This window comes from Schistocerca cancellata, chromosome 12, assembly GCF_023864275.1.
Source record: "Schistocerca cancellata isolate TAMUIC-IGC-003103 chromosome 12, iqSchCanc2.1, whole genome shotgun sequence".
Lineage (NCBI taxonomy): Eukaryota > Metazoa > Arthropoda > Insecta > Orthoptera > Acrididae > Schistocerca > Schistocerca cancellata.
Window position 1 is genome coordinate 31,957,836 of NC_064637.1, and position 19,473 is coordinate 31,977,308.

At 38.3% G+C, this 19,473-nt stretch overlaps 1 protein-coding gene across 3 annotated transcripts in view; it reads right to left on the reverse strand.

The window, feature by feature from the left end:
• Positions 1 to 19,473, reverse strand: part of LOC126109896 (ras-related protein Rab-11A) — a 52,489-nt gene that overhangs the window by 27,584 nt on the left and 5,432 nt on the right. For all 3 annotated transcript variants that reach the window (XM_049914987.1, XM_049914985.1, XM_049914986.1), the window contains 2 exons: positions 18,531 to 18,604; positions 1,604 to 1,878 (listed from right to left, as the gene is read on the reverse strand). In XM_049914987.1, coding sequence (XP_049770944.1) covers positions 1,604 to 1,878; positions 18,531 to 18,604 — 349 coding nt within the window. The remainder of the gene's footprint in view (positions 1 to 1,603; positions 1,879 to 18,530; positions 18,605 to 19,473) is intronic.

Below are 19,473 nucleotides of genomic sequence, written 5' to 3' on the forward strand. Positions count from 1 at the left end.
TGTGCTCTTTAATAGTTGGCCAAAATATTATTGCACCTGGGAGTGACGATGCTTCAAATGGCTTATTGTAAGCCACCAAGTAATCAGTGTTGATACCATATGCACAACTGACCTGAAAGCAATGACAGTGCAATGTGTTTTCTTTATTCAGCACTGTCCTTTTAACTGCATTGTCACTATGTGTTTCCAATAATGCTCAAGTGCAATAATATTGTGGTTGAGTAATAACCTGCAGTCAGTAGTGTGTGTATTTATGAAAGCCACAGGCAGGGCTACATTTTGTCTGTGCACCTTTTTCCAGCAAACATTTTCATACAATAGGCATACAGGCATCAACATTCCTTTCATCATCTGTGCCACTAACAATTTAATGTACTGGTGTTCTGTGACAACACCTGCACAGATCAAAAGTGTAAAGAGTGAAAAGGATATGGACTATACTTTCCACAGTCTGTCAAATCACATTCACATCTCCAATATATGAAGCAGACAGCACCTATAAGCTAGCTCAGTGCAAATTTGGAACTTTTGTGTACAGAACTGCCAAACTGGTATGCTCCAAAGTGCTGTTTGACTACTATAATAATGTGCAAACACTTATGTAATGTGCAATAATTCTTGCGAAAGTCAAATGTCACCACACACACAATACAACCATCTTGAGGAGGATATGGCAACTGATATTTAACTTATTACTCTGCGGAACTTTCGAAGAATTTGCACGTTATATTCCACTTCTGCATTTCTCTAACCCAACGTCAGTTATACTAGCTAAATTATTTTCACAAGCAATAATAGAAACTAGTTTTACACAATGCAAAATTTTACACACACAACATCTATAAATGCAATTTACTTTCTGGACAAAGGTTATCTTTCAACTGCCCCACAATGTATGCTGATACAACACTACACTGACAATATTTTAACATACTTAAAATTCAAATATAAATACAGAACCCCCATGAATTTACCATTATTACAAAATGCATTGCTACATTCTGAGCACAAGTTTCAGTTAAAGACTTGCACCAGACTGCATACAGTGGCATGAAGAAAATTCCAGTTTCCACTAAATAACCCAAAACAACACTATTCTACTACCATTAACAAAGAATTTAACAAATATGCACCAACTCAACACAGCACTGCAACAACTTAAAGGCTACCATGCATGAATGTTTTTTCTTCACAAAACCTCTAAGATATTTTTTCAAAACATGCACAAAAGAAATATGCAAAACTATTTTCAACATGAAGGTAACATACTAGTTAAAAAGTCTTCACATATCTTTGATGCTAGAAAACTATGCAACAGGCAAACAGCTACTCATTACCCTCAGAAAATGGATAAGTATGGTGATCAGCAGATTTTTCAACCACATTTACATTTTACCAAACCCACAACCACTTACAGATCACAAAAGCCTGTAAACTATTTAGAAACATCTTATGGCTTAACGACACAGTTTACAAATAAAGAAGTCCTAAGTTGACAGCTTAATGCAAGTAAATTATCTAAAATTAAAAATTGAAAGGTAGAATTAAGAGTCTTGTATTGAAGCCCAATAACACAAATAATACTATATATTAAAAAACAAACCTGTCAGAATGTTCTGGAAGGCAGTTTCAACATTAGTCGAATCAAGTGCTGACGTTTCAATAAAGGAGAGGCCATTGCGTTCGGCGAACATCTTCGCCTCATCTGTCGGCACTGCCCGCAAATGCCTTAAATCCGACTTGTTGCCAACAAGCATAATAACTATATTCTGGTCAGCGTGGTCACGAAGTTCTCTCAGCCACCGCTCCACATTCTCGTATGTTAAGTGCTTTGCTATGTCGTACACCAATAGTGCTCCTACTGCACCACGGTAATATCTGCAAAAGAAAATCGAGGCAAAATTAGACACCACATCTAGGTAAGTTACAAAGGAAGGTAATATTTCTAATTTAATTTAAAATAATATATGTGAAAAAATATTTTAAATATTTGTGCCAAAGCTACAAACTGGCAGTAACATAACACTAGCCAATTTGGCATTCTGTAATACTGTGCATTTTAGGGATAAGGCAATTCCACATTCACCGGCCAAGTACGTTACCAATGAGTTCCATGCTGTTTTTCTTTTTTTTTCCTAGTTTAGCTACTGATTGTCTCATATCTTTGGCGGCAGCAAATACTGGAACTAACCAAGCTGCCAATGGCTGAGGAAATACGAAATCGAGAGCTCTTACATGCAACGAACAGTGTGTATAAAATATGGTATGCCACTTATATTCCTAACAAACTTTTTGTGCATAATGTAATGCTTACAACACTTTTGTTAAAAATGTAGTCTGTAGATACCTACAAACGAATTGTTGCAAGTAATAATATCTTCAAAGTTATATTCTATGGTCTTAAAATCTCATGATAGTTGTTTTGGGCATCAACTTTGATGTTTGTCAGATCCAGGTCTCCATTGCAGTCAGCTATACCTTTCAACTAGTTTTCAGCAGTTTATTTTTAGTTGTGTGTTGTCAACCAATCTCTTTCCAGTTCATTATTCTCTTTATAATGATTTTTCCCTCACCGACTTTCAAGACACCTTCACCCCTTATTCAATCGATCGCAATCACTCAAATTGATTAAATGCTTCCTGCACCATCACCTTTAAAGAGCTACAACTGTCACTTCTGTCTTTAGCACTGGCCACATTATCCACCATACAGACCTTAGCTTTTAAAAGCATTTCATGAATCTTCCGATCAAGATTTATACTTTTTGAGTGTGTATTGCTTCTTTTATAGAATATCATATAGCCTTGTACAAGCCACATTTTGTCTTAATCCAACTTTCTTCTTTAGTTATTCTACTTCTGAGATAGTATCTGAGATTCACCACTCAAGTCTCGTCCATCCATCTGTTCTGTACATAATTACCTTAATGTTCTCTCCATTTATATGCATATTATAGACATCAGCTACTACTACATTTGATTAAGCACCAGACTATTCTTAATTCACTTTTGACAGCCACTGCTATGACATCAGCTAATAGTACCACACCAACTTTCCTTTTGAGAGTTTTGCCACAATCAGTGTTTCTTACTTCCTTGCATTTCTCTTCACTATCTCCAAATATATAAATTATGTGCCATGCCACGGTTCTGCCTGTGTATTTGACCTAATCTCTGGAACTACTATAGGATGATATGGCTTTCAGTAATAAATATATTCACCGTCCCCTAGATCCAGAGGATGGTGAAGAGGTTAACAGAAGAAACAATTGGGATAAAACGAAATCAGGGGTTTGATATCATGAATGTAGACCAATAGAACACAAACGCAGCAAGACTGTGAGAGAGAGAGAGAGAGAGAGAGAGAGAGAGAGAGAGAGAGAGAGATATCTGAAGAAACATGGAGGTGTATAAGGAATTAAGGTCTAATGCTCATAAGATATTGAGAAAAAGAAATGGCTGAAAGCAAAATTTCAAGAGATGGGAGTGCTAAAGGAACAGAATAAAACAAAATTCTACTGTGCAATACAAAAGATGAGAAAAATGTTCTCCAAACACAAAATATATGTAGAAATAGACATGTTGAGAATCTGGGACAACCAGAATACAGAGGCAAGATGAAAGGGAAGAAGCAAAAGCAAAAAGACCAACAATGTAGGTGGTTGTGTCAGTGATATATAAATTGAAAAATAGCCGTGCACCTGATGAAATGATGCCAGTGTCAGAACTTACGTCCTACATATATAAGAAAGGCACAAACTTATCTTGTGAAAATTATAGAGGCATAACTTTACTGGATACAGTCTACAACAAATTTTCCTGGGTGCTGAATGAAAGGATAAAGAAGCATGCTAAAAATATCCTCTAAGAATGCCAATGTAGTTTCCAGCCAAACAGAGGCATTTTGATCAATTGAGAAATTTTATTAGCAAGACAGATCCAAACTTTCTGTTCATTGAACAAAATGATCCAGCACATTAACTTTACAGATGGAGTGAAACAAGAGTTCTGGTCTCTCTGGAGTTCTGTCTAACATACAACAGCACAGCATGACAAAAAATAGACAAGAGAAGAACTTTAATGATGAAATCTAGTCATGTGTACAAATGTGGATGATATTGCAAGTGTAGCAAGATATGTAAGCAATTTTAAATAAATGCATGAAATAATGCAAGGAGGAAGAGCAAAAATTGGACTTCTTGTAAAAAAACCCAAACACATAGTAATGTCAAATTCTAAGGATTGAAGAACACTATGACCTGAAGGTCTCTCAAATGTTTCAGCACTTAGTGTGCAGCTTGCATGAAATGGGAATGTGCTGTGTATGTAATATTACATCAAGCCAGTTACAATGATTTTCCCCAGTTTCTAACATATATTTATGGCTCCCAGTATCATCTGTGAGGTCTCAAAGCTTTGCAGACACAATACTAGTGTATGACTAACAAGTCAAAGTTTTTGAAACCTTTGTTACTCTCCCTCACTTTATAGGCATTAGGTGACCGACAAATTCTGTTTCACACATTTTGCATGCTTTTATGTTGATTTTTTGTTCAAAATATACAGTGAAGAGGAGAAATGTTTAGGGGGGGGGGGGGGGGCAGGAATTATCTACAGAGCCTCTGATGAGTGCGCAGATAATGAAAATTAGGTATTTGATGAGCGTTCTCATTACAAATAATTTGAACTGTAGTTGTTCCAAGACATTTTTGAAGATGAGTTGCAGCATATGTTTATTGTATTATTTTCACATAGTGTGATGTTATGAGGGACAGTACTTGAGGTACATCATCAGGAAATGAATGCGAGCATTAAGAGTACAGTGAATGTAACATTGGACTGTGTATCTCCCATGTTTAATTTTTACCACACTGCACTTCACTATGAATGCAAAATTTTCCTCTGATCTTGTGCTTTGTGTGTTTCTTAAGATGTGCATTGGCTGTAAAAGGAATATAAAGAGATCACGTTTTTGCTTACATATTTGAATACTAGCAATCTTTTTCATTTTTTCTGTGATAACTGTTAAATTGAAGTTTCATCTGCATCTACAAGATTTAATACCAGACATACTGGAACACACGTATTTAAAGTTGAAAGTATAATAAATCTAAAATGTTTCGAAATTCCAACTATGCATTTGTACATATGAATTATTAATTTAAAACAAAGAAGAAAATAAATTTTAGCCAGCCCACAGGTAATGGCAGCTATCTACAAGACCAGTAGCATAAGTGTTGAAGTTGTGAGCTGCTTCTATTACTTATATGTCCACTTAACCAGTGGTGATAATACAACACACTATTAGAGAAAGTACACAAAAAAGAGCCTATTTGTGAAAACTTACAGGTATTCAAGAATTCTCTAATTACAAAACAACTACATTAAGAATATGCTGTTCCTCGTGTGACCAGTGGTTACATATGGGTCAGAATGTGAACAATGACTCAAGCAGATTTGAACAATCTGAGGGCATTTCGAAGGGAAATCCTGCAAAAAAATTTATCGGTCTGTGAGACAGAGGGTTCTACAGTAAGGCACAATGAAATACAAGAGCTTATAAAAGGGAAAGAGAGTGAAATTTATTAAATCTGAGAACATGTAAGTTAGGACATATGGTGAGGATTACAGATGACAGGATGCCCAAGCAAATAATGAAAGATTGTATTCCACCAGAAGAACAGGCCAACCATACGCCAGATGGTTGGACAATATTTTGGCTGACTATCATGATGGTGAAAGATGGATAACCATGGGTTGAAGAGAAAAAGCAGAACAGAGATGTATGGAGGAAGATTGTTGAGGTGGTCAAGGCCCACCAAGAGGAATACTGATTCATGAGAAACATTTGTGTATATAAATTTATAAACACTTTGCACATATTGGCTGGACTATGATGGGTTAAAGCTCCTAACCAATGTGACAAAGCCATTATAGCCAAGGCCATCTGACTGCAGCAACAGCCAAATGGGAGCTACCACTGCTGGAAGGCCAGTGCAGGCTACAGCCAACTTCCTAAAACAATCTGTGATATTAAGGTGATAAGAAGAGATTTTTTGGCCTCGAGTTAATGTTTAAAGGTTGTGAAATTTAGGGAAATGTTACACAGAAAATGTGGCTCACACCAAACTGGCACCAGAGTTGGGCAGCTGTCAGCTCAGCTTGCAACTTCCATTATTGCCACGAGATATCACTCCAATTGCCAATTAAATATGCAACCAGTAACATTCATGCCTCCTGAGAACTAACATAGGGTTAAACTGTTTGAGTTACATGAAAGTGGCAATATTCAGTTACCCAATGTTTTCTAAATTTTTATCATAACTATGCAGTGACCCACAAGCAAAACTTCAGATAAGTCATCCACCCATAGATTCTCAGTGTTACCTGTGCGGAAACAGGACAGGCTACTAGTATGAATTACATTTCATTGTTACCAATCAGCGACCCAGTTATACCTTACCTGGTTTAGGTCTCATTCCATTAGTACTATCTACATTTCTTCATACAAAGAGAATGGGTTATCCTTCAATCCCTGTAGTTGGTACCACTGCCTAAAAATAACCAAAACTACTCTGTATTATAAAAATCCTTCTACAAATCCTATAATCAATGAACATTTCACTGTTTCCCCTATATCTGCCTTCTGTTACTAAACAACAGGGCTATAACTGCTTCTCTAGCACCTCACTCTTGCTTTCAAAATAAAGCAACTTCAATTTTCTCTTCAACCCTCTGTCTGAAGCAACATTACAAGTACTTTCTATACATTAGAGTGTGCAGTATGTTTTAAACAGAGCCACTCCTATTTTCCTCAAATGTAGTAATTACGAGTACTGATCAACAAAGACTAAGTGATTTTTTTTTACAAATCTTTATTATTCCGTTTCAATATTTACATGATCTTTTTCAAAGCACTTCCTCCCACTTCTATGAACTTTATAGCATCTCTGTCAAACGCATGGTACAGGGCTTTCTTCGTCACATCCTTGAGAATTTCCTTTCTTTTCTTGAGCATTGCTTCAGAGTTCTCAAACTGAAAGCCCCAAAGCTTTGCCTGTAGCAATGGGAATAAAAAAGAATGCAGGGTGCAAGATCAGGGCTATAAGGCAGTGTGGCACAAAGGCAAAATTGAATGGACCAGAAATAGCACGATCTGATTTGCAATGTGAAGCCGTGCACGGTCAAGAAGTCTCCACCTACTCTAAGAATGTTTTAGTTGTTTCCTTGCAATGTGCTTCCTCAGTCTAGCCAATATTGGTGTGTAGTGTGCTGCCTTAACAATAGTGCAAGGGAGACTGCATGCCGGTAAATCATTCCCCGACAGTCAAAAATGTGATCACTTCCTCTGCAGACGGAACAACTTCCACACTATGATGGCTCATTTTCCTTCAAGATTATAATGATGCAGCCACGACTCATCACTGTTGAGGGTCAATTATAGAAATGCAACCTCTCCATCAGCAAACAGACACAGCTTGACTATTCACACAGCCTTTAGTTCAGAGTCCACAGACATGGCATCCAATGGCCCCAAACATGGGTCATACAGAGATGACCCTACATAAACAAAGGCACTGCAATATGAAATTAAACATTTCAGTGAGTTCACATAATTTTATCTGCCAATCTTCATGCCTAATCACAACAGCTGTGTTAACACTGACTTCAGTCACTGAAGAAGTCTACTGAGGCCCACATTGCTTAACACAGACAAATCAGCCTTCTTTGAAGTCACAGAACCTCCTGAACACTGAAGCATGAAGTAGTGCATCTTCACTGTATGCTTATTGCAACGTTTAAGTTACAGTGGCTGTAAAGTTTAAACAACCTATTTTATTGTGCCGCCACCACCACCACGTATGCGAAATAACCACCACGTATGCGAAATACAAAGAGGCCTACAAAGTAGAGCATTACTACTAACCAACTGACACAAGAGTGCTGCAGGCTATGGACATACACAGAAACCAGCTATTTTCAAATATCCATACTACAAATATGAAACTATCACAAAAGTTACAGAGGGGAAAAAAAGTCAATCTCAGTCTTTGTTGATCAGCCCTCTAACACACCATTAAAATCTGATGGAACTTCAAGAGTCTTATGTATTTCATTCTCAACTATTATGTCTACTCTACATTAATGGCAACATGAGTTTGGCAGGTATTTCGCTAGTAGCTGGACATTTGTTCCTTCATAGTTCAATGCCTTTTGAAATTCCATGAATAGGATTATTCTTTGTTCTGCAGAGAAGAGAAAAGGCTTTTTACTCTTACAGAGACAAAAAACTGATGAGTTTGAAGTTTTGTGCACCGAACTTTCTGGAGTACTATGAAGTACGCACAAAAATTCTTAAATTTATCTGTACTATTCTAGATGAGATATCCTTTGCATTGATTAAATCCATGTGTTTTAGGTTTATACTGTGTAAAAATGCAAGCGCATGATATTTTCATGCAATGAACTGCATATCCGAACACAGAACCCTGTAAATAAAAACTGACCTCACAACATACATGGTCAAGTTAAAGCTTCATACACTACCCAAATCGTAAATAATTGCTGGCATCATCAGTGTGAGACTGGCAGCTATGGTGAATGAAATTACTAAGAGTTATTTTAATGAATGAATGGCTTGACTTGAAGTTCTCGGAATTTGTTTACCATATGAAGTGTCAATCTGACTACTACCAGTACGAAATGAGCAGTGCAAAATACATTCAGTGGTTTGTATCTTAATATGTGCATTGTTGTACTTTATAATGTTCCATCTACATAGTGGGCACTTCGCTTTCCTGAAAAAAGAAAAAAAAAAAAAAAAAAGTTTTGGGTAACAGTAATCTCTGCAATGAAGGCATGATCAGTCAAGAGCTGCAACAACATTTTAAGGCATATAAATGTAAGCCAGTGTACAAGTATTTTAAAATAATTATAAAGGAGGCTTGGGTTCCAATCTATAATTACCTTTCTGCCACTACAATACAGACTTGCCCAAAACAGATTTGTAATGTAATTAAAGAGAAAGTAAAAGCAAGGAAAAATTTAAGACACTCATGCAAAGCTGTACACAAGAAATAGTAGTGTAAGAGTGGGCAAAAGTATGTGTACAAGTTACAGATACTGATATTTCATTAATGGAGTATCATAACTGCTTTATTACAAGCTGTACTTATATAATAACTGAAAATGTTACCAGGACAAATCCATCAAAGTAAGTAAGTAGAAGCAGTTATACGGATACAACAACCAAGACTACTCACAACTAAAGAAACCATAATTTGAAGCTCAAGATTTACTACAGAAATTGCTTCTGCATTGAGTACTCAAAAGATTAATAGATAAACAATTTGTTTCTTCTAACAACTAATAAGCACACCTTCCAATCAATGGGGTCACAAGTTATGTTCTTTTGTGTCTTCTTTCGCCCTTAGACTAATCCTTAAGTCAGTTATACAGATATGCAATTCATGGAGAAATTTATTTTTTAATTATGCTTTTCACTTTATTAGGAACCCTTCAGACCAAATATTTCCTCTGCTTTTTTCCCTGATGGCAAGTGCAGTCAAATTGACTACACAGCATCACATGGACTCCACATGTTGGCTACACAAACTTTACAAGCATATTTGGGCTATGTAGAGAAGGGGTGATCTGTGCACACTTGTGCAAACTGACAGCAGCAATTATGTGTGACTACCTTTAGCCTTTTACAATGCTGCACACAAGTTTCAGCGCACCTTAAAATAACCAGACTGCTTTCAGAAGTGGGCCTGATTCTGGTCACAGTATATTGGTCACTTGCGCACAGAGGGTGGCACATGCACACACTTTTTTCTTAAATTTAAGGGCAGTAGTGATAAGCAATGATTTATTGGGATTTTTGAGAAGTTACTTCTTGCAGTAATGTACATGAAGATGACTTTTCCATCCAACCAGTTATCCAAAGTAAACACAGTTTTGTAGATTCCTCAATCAGGTCTGTAGCAGCCAGTTTCCCAAAACCCCCACAGTCCACACCAATCATAGAAATATCACTTAATTTATTGGTTATAATATCAAAATCTAATGGCCCTGTCTAAATCCTATGAAAATACTATATTTAAAAAAAATCGCTTAGTACAACATTGCTTATTGTGACTTTGCACATAAAATAACCTATCTTTATTATATTTTTGGAGAAATATATTGGTTATAGCATACAATGTTCATTTTTGTTTGTTACAAATCTGGGGACAACTAACAATAATTTAACACTTATCATCAAACTCTCGTTTTCTCTACAATGCTTGTTTCAAATCAGTGTGTAGGTTAAGCAGTCAATGCTGGCATCACTTAAAACATCTTTAAAAAAAGAGAGAAAAGCTTTTAATATTTAAGAAAAGTCACACACAAGACAGCGATTAGAAAATGGGGAGACTAACATCAGCATCGCAAAGGAATTTGGCATCTTGACACTCATTTTCCAGAATCTGAGGACAGTGAGAAAACAGTCTTTAAGAAAATTCTTTAAAAACCAAGCAGGCAATATCATCTGAGCACAAAGATATTGAAGTAGCTTTATTTACACAGCTCAAGCAGCAAAGATCAAACAATGTTTCTATCCGTGGATCTATTAAAGCGAAAACAAATGAATTTGCAAATCTGTTTGAAAATCCGAACTTCAGCTGTTATATTATCACTGGGAAAATTTCTAGCGCAACTGCCAGTGTATCTGACTGTGACAAGTCTAGTGGCCATCTAAGAAGTGGCCTGTTTTGTGTGTAGGCTACAAGCCAGATGATATATTCAATGCAGATGAAGCTGGCTTGTTTTACTACATGACCCCAGATAATAAGACACCGAAATTTGAAAGTTAACCGCGTTCAGGTGGGAAGTTTAAGACAAGGATCACAGCCGTAGTGCAGCAAATACAATGAGATCATGTACAGAAAAGCTTTTGCTGATTGGAAAATATAGATTACCTAGATGTTTTTAAAACTGTTACTCCCTACCCCTAGTTTATGAAAACAATGCAAGATCTTGGATGACTTTTGAAAGTGGTTGTGTAACTGACTCTCAGCAGAAATCCAAGACAAAATTATTCTCCTCATTGATAACTGCCCTACTCATTTAGTAATCAATCTACATTGAATAAAGTTAAGTGTTTTTACCTCCAAACGTCACATCAGTTCTACAACCTATGGATCAGCGAGTTATAGAATCTCTTAAAACTGAGTACAGAAACTTCAGGGGATGAACATGTTACAAAAACTCTTAAGAAGGTACAGAAACTTTTCTCAATATTCTTGATGCAATTTTAATGATATCTGAAGCACGGGAAACATTCACTCAAAAGACAGTTGCCAATTGTTTTTAAACATGCAGTATTCTGACAACTCTTGTAAACTTGAGAAATAGACGACTTCATCCAGGCAGACAATCTTACACTGTACCCGTCAGTGAGTAAGTGAGTGAAGAAATTTTAGCTGACACCCAAAGCCAGCACAATCATTATCCTACCCATTTTGCTGGCATATTACTGCTGTACATACTGCATAAACATAAGAGAACTTCCCTCAGTCCCTCTCCACAACCAATGTATAGTACATAATACACGTGAACTGTATTTGCCATTTTCTGTAGTTTTAGCTCTGTGGCAGCCAAAATTTTTAATCAAAAACACAAAAACCCAGTTTTTGCAACTATCGTCTCCAAAGACCATAAATCATTGGTCCCTTCGACATCATTGTAACCAGTCTGGGCTGTATGAAAGCTGAAGGATTCCAGCTTCCTTCTATTTTCAAGTAAAAACTATTTTAACACCCATGAAACTCAATAGTAGTAGTTTACTCGGCAGATCTTGCATCAGCTCCCTAGCACGCACTATTATGAGTCAGACAGCTAACCTGGAGGTGTTTCATATGTTGACAACTCCAGTGAAATTTCCTTTTAAGATACTTAGAACACTACCTGTGTTGGCCAATCAGGACTGCTGCAGCATCTGACATCACAACACACAACCCACTGCAAGCAAAGTCACACTAGAGATGCATTTGGCTGAAACTTTCATGAAATGTGTATCTTAATTGCTTTGCATGTGGAATAAAGAATTACTGCTTTAATTTCTGAATATAGGGAAAAGTCTTTCCCATAACCAGAGAAAACTGCCAATATTACAACAACTAGCTGCCCTTTAAACATATGATGTGCTACCAAATATAACCATATATTGTGTGATAACTATGGCAGACAAATTAGACACCGCTACTGCCTGCTAAACATCGGTTGAGCCAGCCATCAAATACACTTGTTGGGAAACTTCAATCTGCATGAAAGGCTTAAGGAAGGGACTTTATAATGGAACAGATGACAGCTATCAAAACATTAGCTAAAGTTGGCACTGATATTAGCAGATGATTTTATGGAGATCAGAGAGAGATAAATGTTCGGAAATTTAGTTTCTTCAAGGACACTGAACAAATGAATTAGGTCTGGGAAATAATGTTACAATTCTGGAGAAAGGGGATAAGAAAGGGGATAAGAAATTTAAGATTCAGGGAGAATAGGAAAGCTCTATCTAGCACAAATAGTTCAATATAGGGAGGTGTTTTGTATACCTGCATTAGTTCTCCAGAAATAATCTTTGAGAAGTAATTCAGAGGCAGAATGAGAATGGCTACTCAAAGGAAATTGTCAATCTGGTATCAGAAGGCTGAAAATTTTTGTGAGTACTTAGTTACAATATACTCCTGATATTGTCACTGAACATCAGCTAGACAATGTTATCTATCAAGAACAAAACCCTGTGCACTGCAATGCAACTGAGCTGGCCATTTTACAATTCTGTTGACTGTTACATGCCACACCGCATAGCCACATACTTCACGCACACCATCAAATACTTGTAAATTGGCTGACGTGGTATGCATCTTGTTTAATATTTCTTCGTCTTTAAGCTTTTCAGAAACAGGGAGATTACACTTTAGATTATTCTTTTTGAACTGCTGCTTTTTCTCAACAAAATTTTGCCTGCATGTCATTAAATACTCAACAGGAGAACCTGAAAACTTATGTCACAAAGTTTAAGTTTTCTTGTACTTAATGTCCATATATCCTGCAAGTTTTTTTAAAAGATATCATCTTGCTTTCAGCAGTTACAATTTTATTTTTACCAGAAATAACAATACATTTTAACTTTAACCTTCAGCTTGGTAATTTGATGCAAACTTAAGTCATATGCCAAATCTGACAATGAAAAGTATGGCCAGATAGGCATGTGTTGCACATTGATACCCACGATTACAAAACCCAGTTGATAACCAAGCAGTGCTACTGTTTTCATGAAATGCTGTACACCAACTCACAATTAAATTAATTCACGAACACAAATATCTTCAGTCAACACCAAGTAATTTCGTTATGTTGTTGTTAGGAAATACATATCCACAACTTTCTTAAATAAATGTGAATGGTGCATGAAACAAGAAACTACACAAATTTTGATGTTTCAAGCATATTAAGTGTCCAGAAAGAACACATTCACCATAAAATTCTCAACCACTGCACACAAATTTTGAAGAATGGAAATGTTAGCAACCTGAAGCCATACACACGGAACACTAAGGATCCCAGTATGCATTCCTCTATCTTTGTGTTAGAACTACTCTTTGAACACATAGAATGCACAAAGTATTTCAGATATGGAAAAAACATCACATGCAAATATAACAAAGGCAGTCTTCTAAAACTGTTACTGATCACAGTATATATATATAGAGGGAAACATTCCACGTGGGAAAAATATATCTAAAAAGAAAGATGATGAGACTTACCAAACAAAAGCGCTGGCAGGTCGATAGACACACAAACAAACACAAACATACACACAAAATTCTAGCTTTCGCAACCAACGGTTGCCTCGTCAGGAAAGAGGGAAGAAGAGGGAAGAAGAGGGAAGAAGAGGAAAGAAGAGGAAAGAAGAGGGAAGAAGAGGGAAGAAGAGGGAAGAAGAGGGAAGAAGAGGGAAGAAGAGGGAAGAAGAGGGAAGAAGAGGGAAGAAGAGGGAAGAAGAGGGAAGAAGAGGGAAGAAGAGGGAAGAAGAGGGAAGAAGAGGGAAGAAGAGGGAAGAAGAGGGAAGAAGAGGGAAGAAGAGGGAAGAAGAGGGAAGAAGAGGGAAGAAGAGGGAAGAAGAGGGAAGAAGAGGGAAGAAGAGGGAAGAAGAGGGAAGAAGAGGGAAGAAGAGGGAAGAAGAGGGAAGAAGAGGGAAGAAGAGGGAAGAAGAGGGAAGAAGAGGGAAGAAGAGGGAAGAAGAGGGAAGAAGAGGGAAGAAGAGGGAAGAAGAGGGAAGAAGAGGGAAGAAGAGGGAAGAAGAGGGAAGAAGAGGGAAGAAGAGGGAAGAAGAGGGAAGAAGAGGGAAGAAGAGGGAAGAAGAGGGAAGAAGAGGGAAGAAGAGGGAAGAAGAGGGAAGAAGAGGGAAGAAGAGGGAAGAAGAGGGAAGAAGAGGGAAGAAGAGGGAAGAAGAGGGAAGAAGAGGGAAGAAGAGGGAAGAAGAGGGAAGAAGAGGGAAGAAGAGGGAAGAAGAGGGAAGAAGAGGGAAGAAGAGGGAAGAAGAGGGAAGAAGAGGGAAGAAGAGGGAAGAAGAGGGAAGAAGAGGGAAGAAGAGGGAAGAAGAGGGAAGAAGAGGGAAGAAGAGGGAAGAAGAGGGAAGAAGAGGGAAGAAGAGGGAAGAAGAGGGAAGAAGAGGGAAGAAGAGGGAAGAAGAGGGAAGAAGAGGGAAGAAGAGGGAAGAAGAGGGAAGAAGAGGGAAGAAGAGGGAAGAAGAGGGAAGAAGAGGGAAGAAGAGGGAAGAAGAGGGAAGAAGAGGGAAGAAGAGGGAAGAAGAGGGAAGAAGAGGGAAGAAGAGGGAAGAAGAGGGAAGAAGAGGGAAGAAGAGGGAAGAAGAGGGAAGAAGAGGGAAGAAGAGGGAAGAAGAGGGAAGAAGAGGGAAGAAGAGGGAAGAAGAGGGAAGAAGAGGGAAGAAGAGGGAAGAAGAGGGAAGAAGAGGGAAGAAGAGGGAAGAAGAGGGAAGAAGAGGGAAGAAGAGGGAAGAAGAGGGAAGAAGAGGGAAGAAGAGGGAAGAAGAGGGAAGAAGAGGGAAGAAGAGGGAAGAAGAGGGAAGAAGAGGGAAGAAGAGGGAAGAAGAGGGAAGAAGAGGGAAGAAGAGGGAAGAAGAGGGAAGAAGAGGGAAGAAGAGGGAAGAAGAGGGAAGAAGAGGGAAGAAGAGGGAAGAAGAGGGAAGAAGAGGGAAGAAGAGGGAAGAAGAGGGAAGAAGAGGGAAGAAGAGGGAAGAAGAGGGAAGAAGAGGGAAGAAGAGGGAAGAAGAGGGAAGAAGAGGGAAGAAGAGGGAAGAAGAGGGAAGAAGAGGGAAGAAGAGGGAAGAAGAGGGAAGAAGAGGGAAGAAGAGGGAAGAAGAGGGAAGAAGAGGGAAGAAGAGGGAAGAAGAGGGAAGAAGAGGGAAGAAGAGGGAAGAAGAGGGAAGAAGAGGGAAGAAGAGGGAAGAAGAGGGAAGAAGAGGGAAGAAGAGGGAAGAAGAGGGAAGAAGAGGGAAGAAGAGGGAAGAAGAGGGAAGAAGAGGGAAGAAGAGGGAAGAAGAGGGAAGAAGAGGGAAGAAGAGGGAAGAAGAGGGAAGAAGAGGGAAGAAGAGGGAAGAAGAGGGAAGAAGAGGGAAGAAGAGGGAAGAAGAGGGAAGAAGAGGGAAAGACAAAAGGATATGGGTTTTCCCCCTAAGGTAAGTCTTTCCGCTCCCGGGATTGGAATGACTCCTTACCCTCTCCCTTAAAACCCATATCCTTTTGTCTTTCCTTCTCCTTCCCTCTTTCCTGACGAGGCAACCGTTGGTTGCGAAAGCTAGAATTTTGTGTGTATGTTTGTGTGTCTATCGACCTGCCAGCGCTTTTGTTTGGTAAGTCTCATCATCTTTCTTTTTAAATATATTTTTCCCACGTGGAAAATATATATATATATATATATATATATATAGAGAGAGAGAGAGAGAGAGAGAGAGAGAGAGAGAGAGAAGGAAACATTCCACGAAGGAAAAATATATCTGAAAACAAAGATGATGTGACTTACCAAATGAAAGTGCTGGCAGGTCGACACACAAACGAACACAAACACACACACAAAATTCAAGCTTTCGCAACAAACTGTTGCCTCATCAGGAAAGAGGGAAGGAGAGGGAAAGATTAAAGGATGTGGGTTTTAAGGGAGAGGGTAAGGAGTCATTCCAGTCCCGGGAGCGGAAAGACTTACGTAAGGGGGGAAAAAAAAGGACGGGTACACACTCGCGCACACACACACACACATATCCATCCACACATATACAGACACAAGCAGACATATTTAAAGACAAAGAGTTTGTCTTTGTCTTTAAATATGTCTGCTTGTGTCTGTATATGTGTGGATGGGTATGTGTGTGTGTGCGCGCGCGAGTGTATACCCGTCCTTTTTTCCCCATAAGGTAAGTCTTTCCGCTCCCGGGACTGGAATGACTCCTTACCCTCTCCCTTAAAACCCACATCCTTTCGTCTTTCCCTCTCCTTCCCTCTTTCCTGATGAGGCAACAGTTTGTTGCGAAAGCTTGAATTTTGTGTGTATGTTTGTGTTCGTTTGTGTGTCTGTCAACCTGCCAGCACTTTCATTTGGTAAGTCACATCATCTTTGCTTTCAGAGATATATATATATAGGTGATGAGACTTACCAAACAAAAGCGCTGGCAGGTCGATAGGCACACAAACAAACACAAACATACACACAAAATTCTAGCTTTCGCAACCAATGGTTGCCTCGTCAGGAAAGAGGGAAGGAGAGGGAAAGACAAAAGGATTTGGGTTTTAAGGGAGAGGGTAAGGAGTCATTCCAATCCCGGGAGCGGAAAGACTTACCTTAGGGGAAAAAAAGGACGGGTATACACTCGCACACACACACACACACACACACACACACACACACACACACACACACACACACACACACACACACATATATATATACAGACCAAGCAGACATATTAAAGACAAAGAGTTTGGGCAGAGATGTCAGTCGAGGCTGAAGTGCAGAGGCAAAGATGATGTTGAATGACAGGTGAGGTATGAGTGGCGGCAACTTGAAATTAGCGGAGATTGAAGCCTGGTGGATTACGGGAAGAGAGGATATATTGAAGAGCATGTTCCCATCTCCGGAGTTCGGATAGGTTGGTGTTAGTAGGAAGTATCCAGATAACCCGGACGGTGTAACACTGCGCCAAGATGTGCTGGTCGTGCACCAAGGCATGTTTAGCCACAGGGTGTTCCTCATTACCAACAAACACTGTCTGCCTGTGTCCATTCATGCGAATGGACAGTTTGTTGCTGGTCATTCCCACATAGAATGCATCACAGTGTAGGCAGGTCAGTTGGTAGATCACGTGGGTGCTTTCACACGTGGCTCTGCCTTTGATTGTGTACACCTTCCGGGTTACAGGACTGGAGTAGGTGGTGGTGGGAGGGTGCATGGGACAGGTTTTACACTGGGGGCGGTTACAAGGGTTTCCTTCTATTATAACCGGTGTATAATGCTGCTGCGAGTAACGAAGTTCCAATGTCAGAAAATTGGTATAAATGCAGGAAGAGCAACAAGGACTGACACCAAGTTCAGAATTGCTATTGAGCTCAACAAATATACTTTGTTGGATATAAATGGGAAGAGTGACTCAATGTTCAATTCCTTTATTGGCAGATAATCACTGGAAACACTTAGGAGCACCTGTTTGTAAAAAACTGAAATTGAAAGAAGTCTTATCAAACAGCCTTGTTTGACATATTCTTGATTATTGACAATTAGTCCAGAAACTTTACCAGGTAAGGGAATTAGAGAAGATATAATACAAAAAAATTATGTTTTATCACATATTTCTCTCTCTCAGTCAGTCGCAAAATTCCAGTAAGAGGTTTGCCATTAAAACTGCAAGAACAAACATTTCCAAAATATTTCGACAACATATCACTTCTTCCCACACACTTCTCATGAAAGTGTCCATAATGTAAAAATCAGAGACTCAAGCTCATTTTACAATTTACCAACAGTTTTTATTCCCAGTCACACGCCTTAGAACAGGAAATGGGAGAAATAATAGCAGTTCATGTAAAACACTCCACCACATATAAAACCAGCATGCAGACCATGAACATAGATGTAAAACAATTCTACAGTTCTCAGTGCAATAGTTTTCTCAAATTTACTCCAAGCCAACTTTCTGTCAACTTCTAATAAGTTTGTTCCACTTCATTTTCCTTACACACATTTGGCTACAGCAACAAACATATAAGAAATATTTTTTTTAACCTGAATAACTTAACAACTGCCATGAAGCCTGTTCTAAGACTGCCATTATTTGTTAAGTACCCGAACAGTACTTTGTATCTAGAAGTATTCCTAGAAGTTACTTGATATAAAAAGACCCAGAAGAACTAATCAATTTAATAACAGCAGCCTGTACAATGAAAACTAATGAATAGGTAGCAGCATACTTACGCCGAAGTGATAGCTCTGTATCTTTCTTGGCCAGCAGTGTCCCATATCTGTGCTTTGATTGTTTTTCCGTCAACCTACAAAGCAAGTACAATGTAAGAAAAATCTAAAAATAAAGTATTTACAAAATAAGGTATTTACAAAAATATTTTTAAGTGTTTATAATTCAAATGAGTAGCAGAATAAGCAAAAGAAATTTCACCTGGAATTTGTCAAACCATATAACTGTACATTTAATTCCCATGACTACGAATATTTAAGAAACATTTGACATTAAAATAATGTGGCGCATTAGCACTGTTTGCCAAAGTCTGAAATTTATCTCTGGGAGTATGTTTCAGATAAAAACTAGAAATTTTCAGAAGACAGTTCCTCATATGAGATGGGAGGTAGCTTAGCTCCAAATGAAAAAAGAATGAAATGATTATGAATAACCTAATGTACAATCTGAATTATCTATATTTGAGGAAATGAGCTGATGGTTTCAGATAATACAATATCAATATAATTACACACAGTTCTTTTACTACAGAATAATATGCATATAGCTAATGATATTCCTCCTGAATTCTATAGTCAGAAAAATCAAATGAAACTTTGACAGAAATGAATTGCAAGAAGTATAACCATTCTTATGTCAGTTTTAAAGAACTGTAAAGTGAAATTGAGTTTAAGGCTCACTGTTTAGTTTATAATTTGCTTCTTAGGTGATGCCAAGAGTGTCATATGCATGATGCTGCATACAATGACAAGGCTCTATATGAACCAAACTAACAATGAGATCAGACCATAGATGAAGCAGTTTGTCCTTTGAGGAGGAGCTACACTCCAGGTATGAGAACACAATAGCCCTAACAAGGGATACAACTATTTTAACTAAAGCTAGAAATTTGGTACAGATGATTCCACTACAGCTCCACATCTACTCGAACCTGGTTTGAAGCTA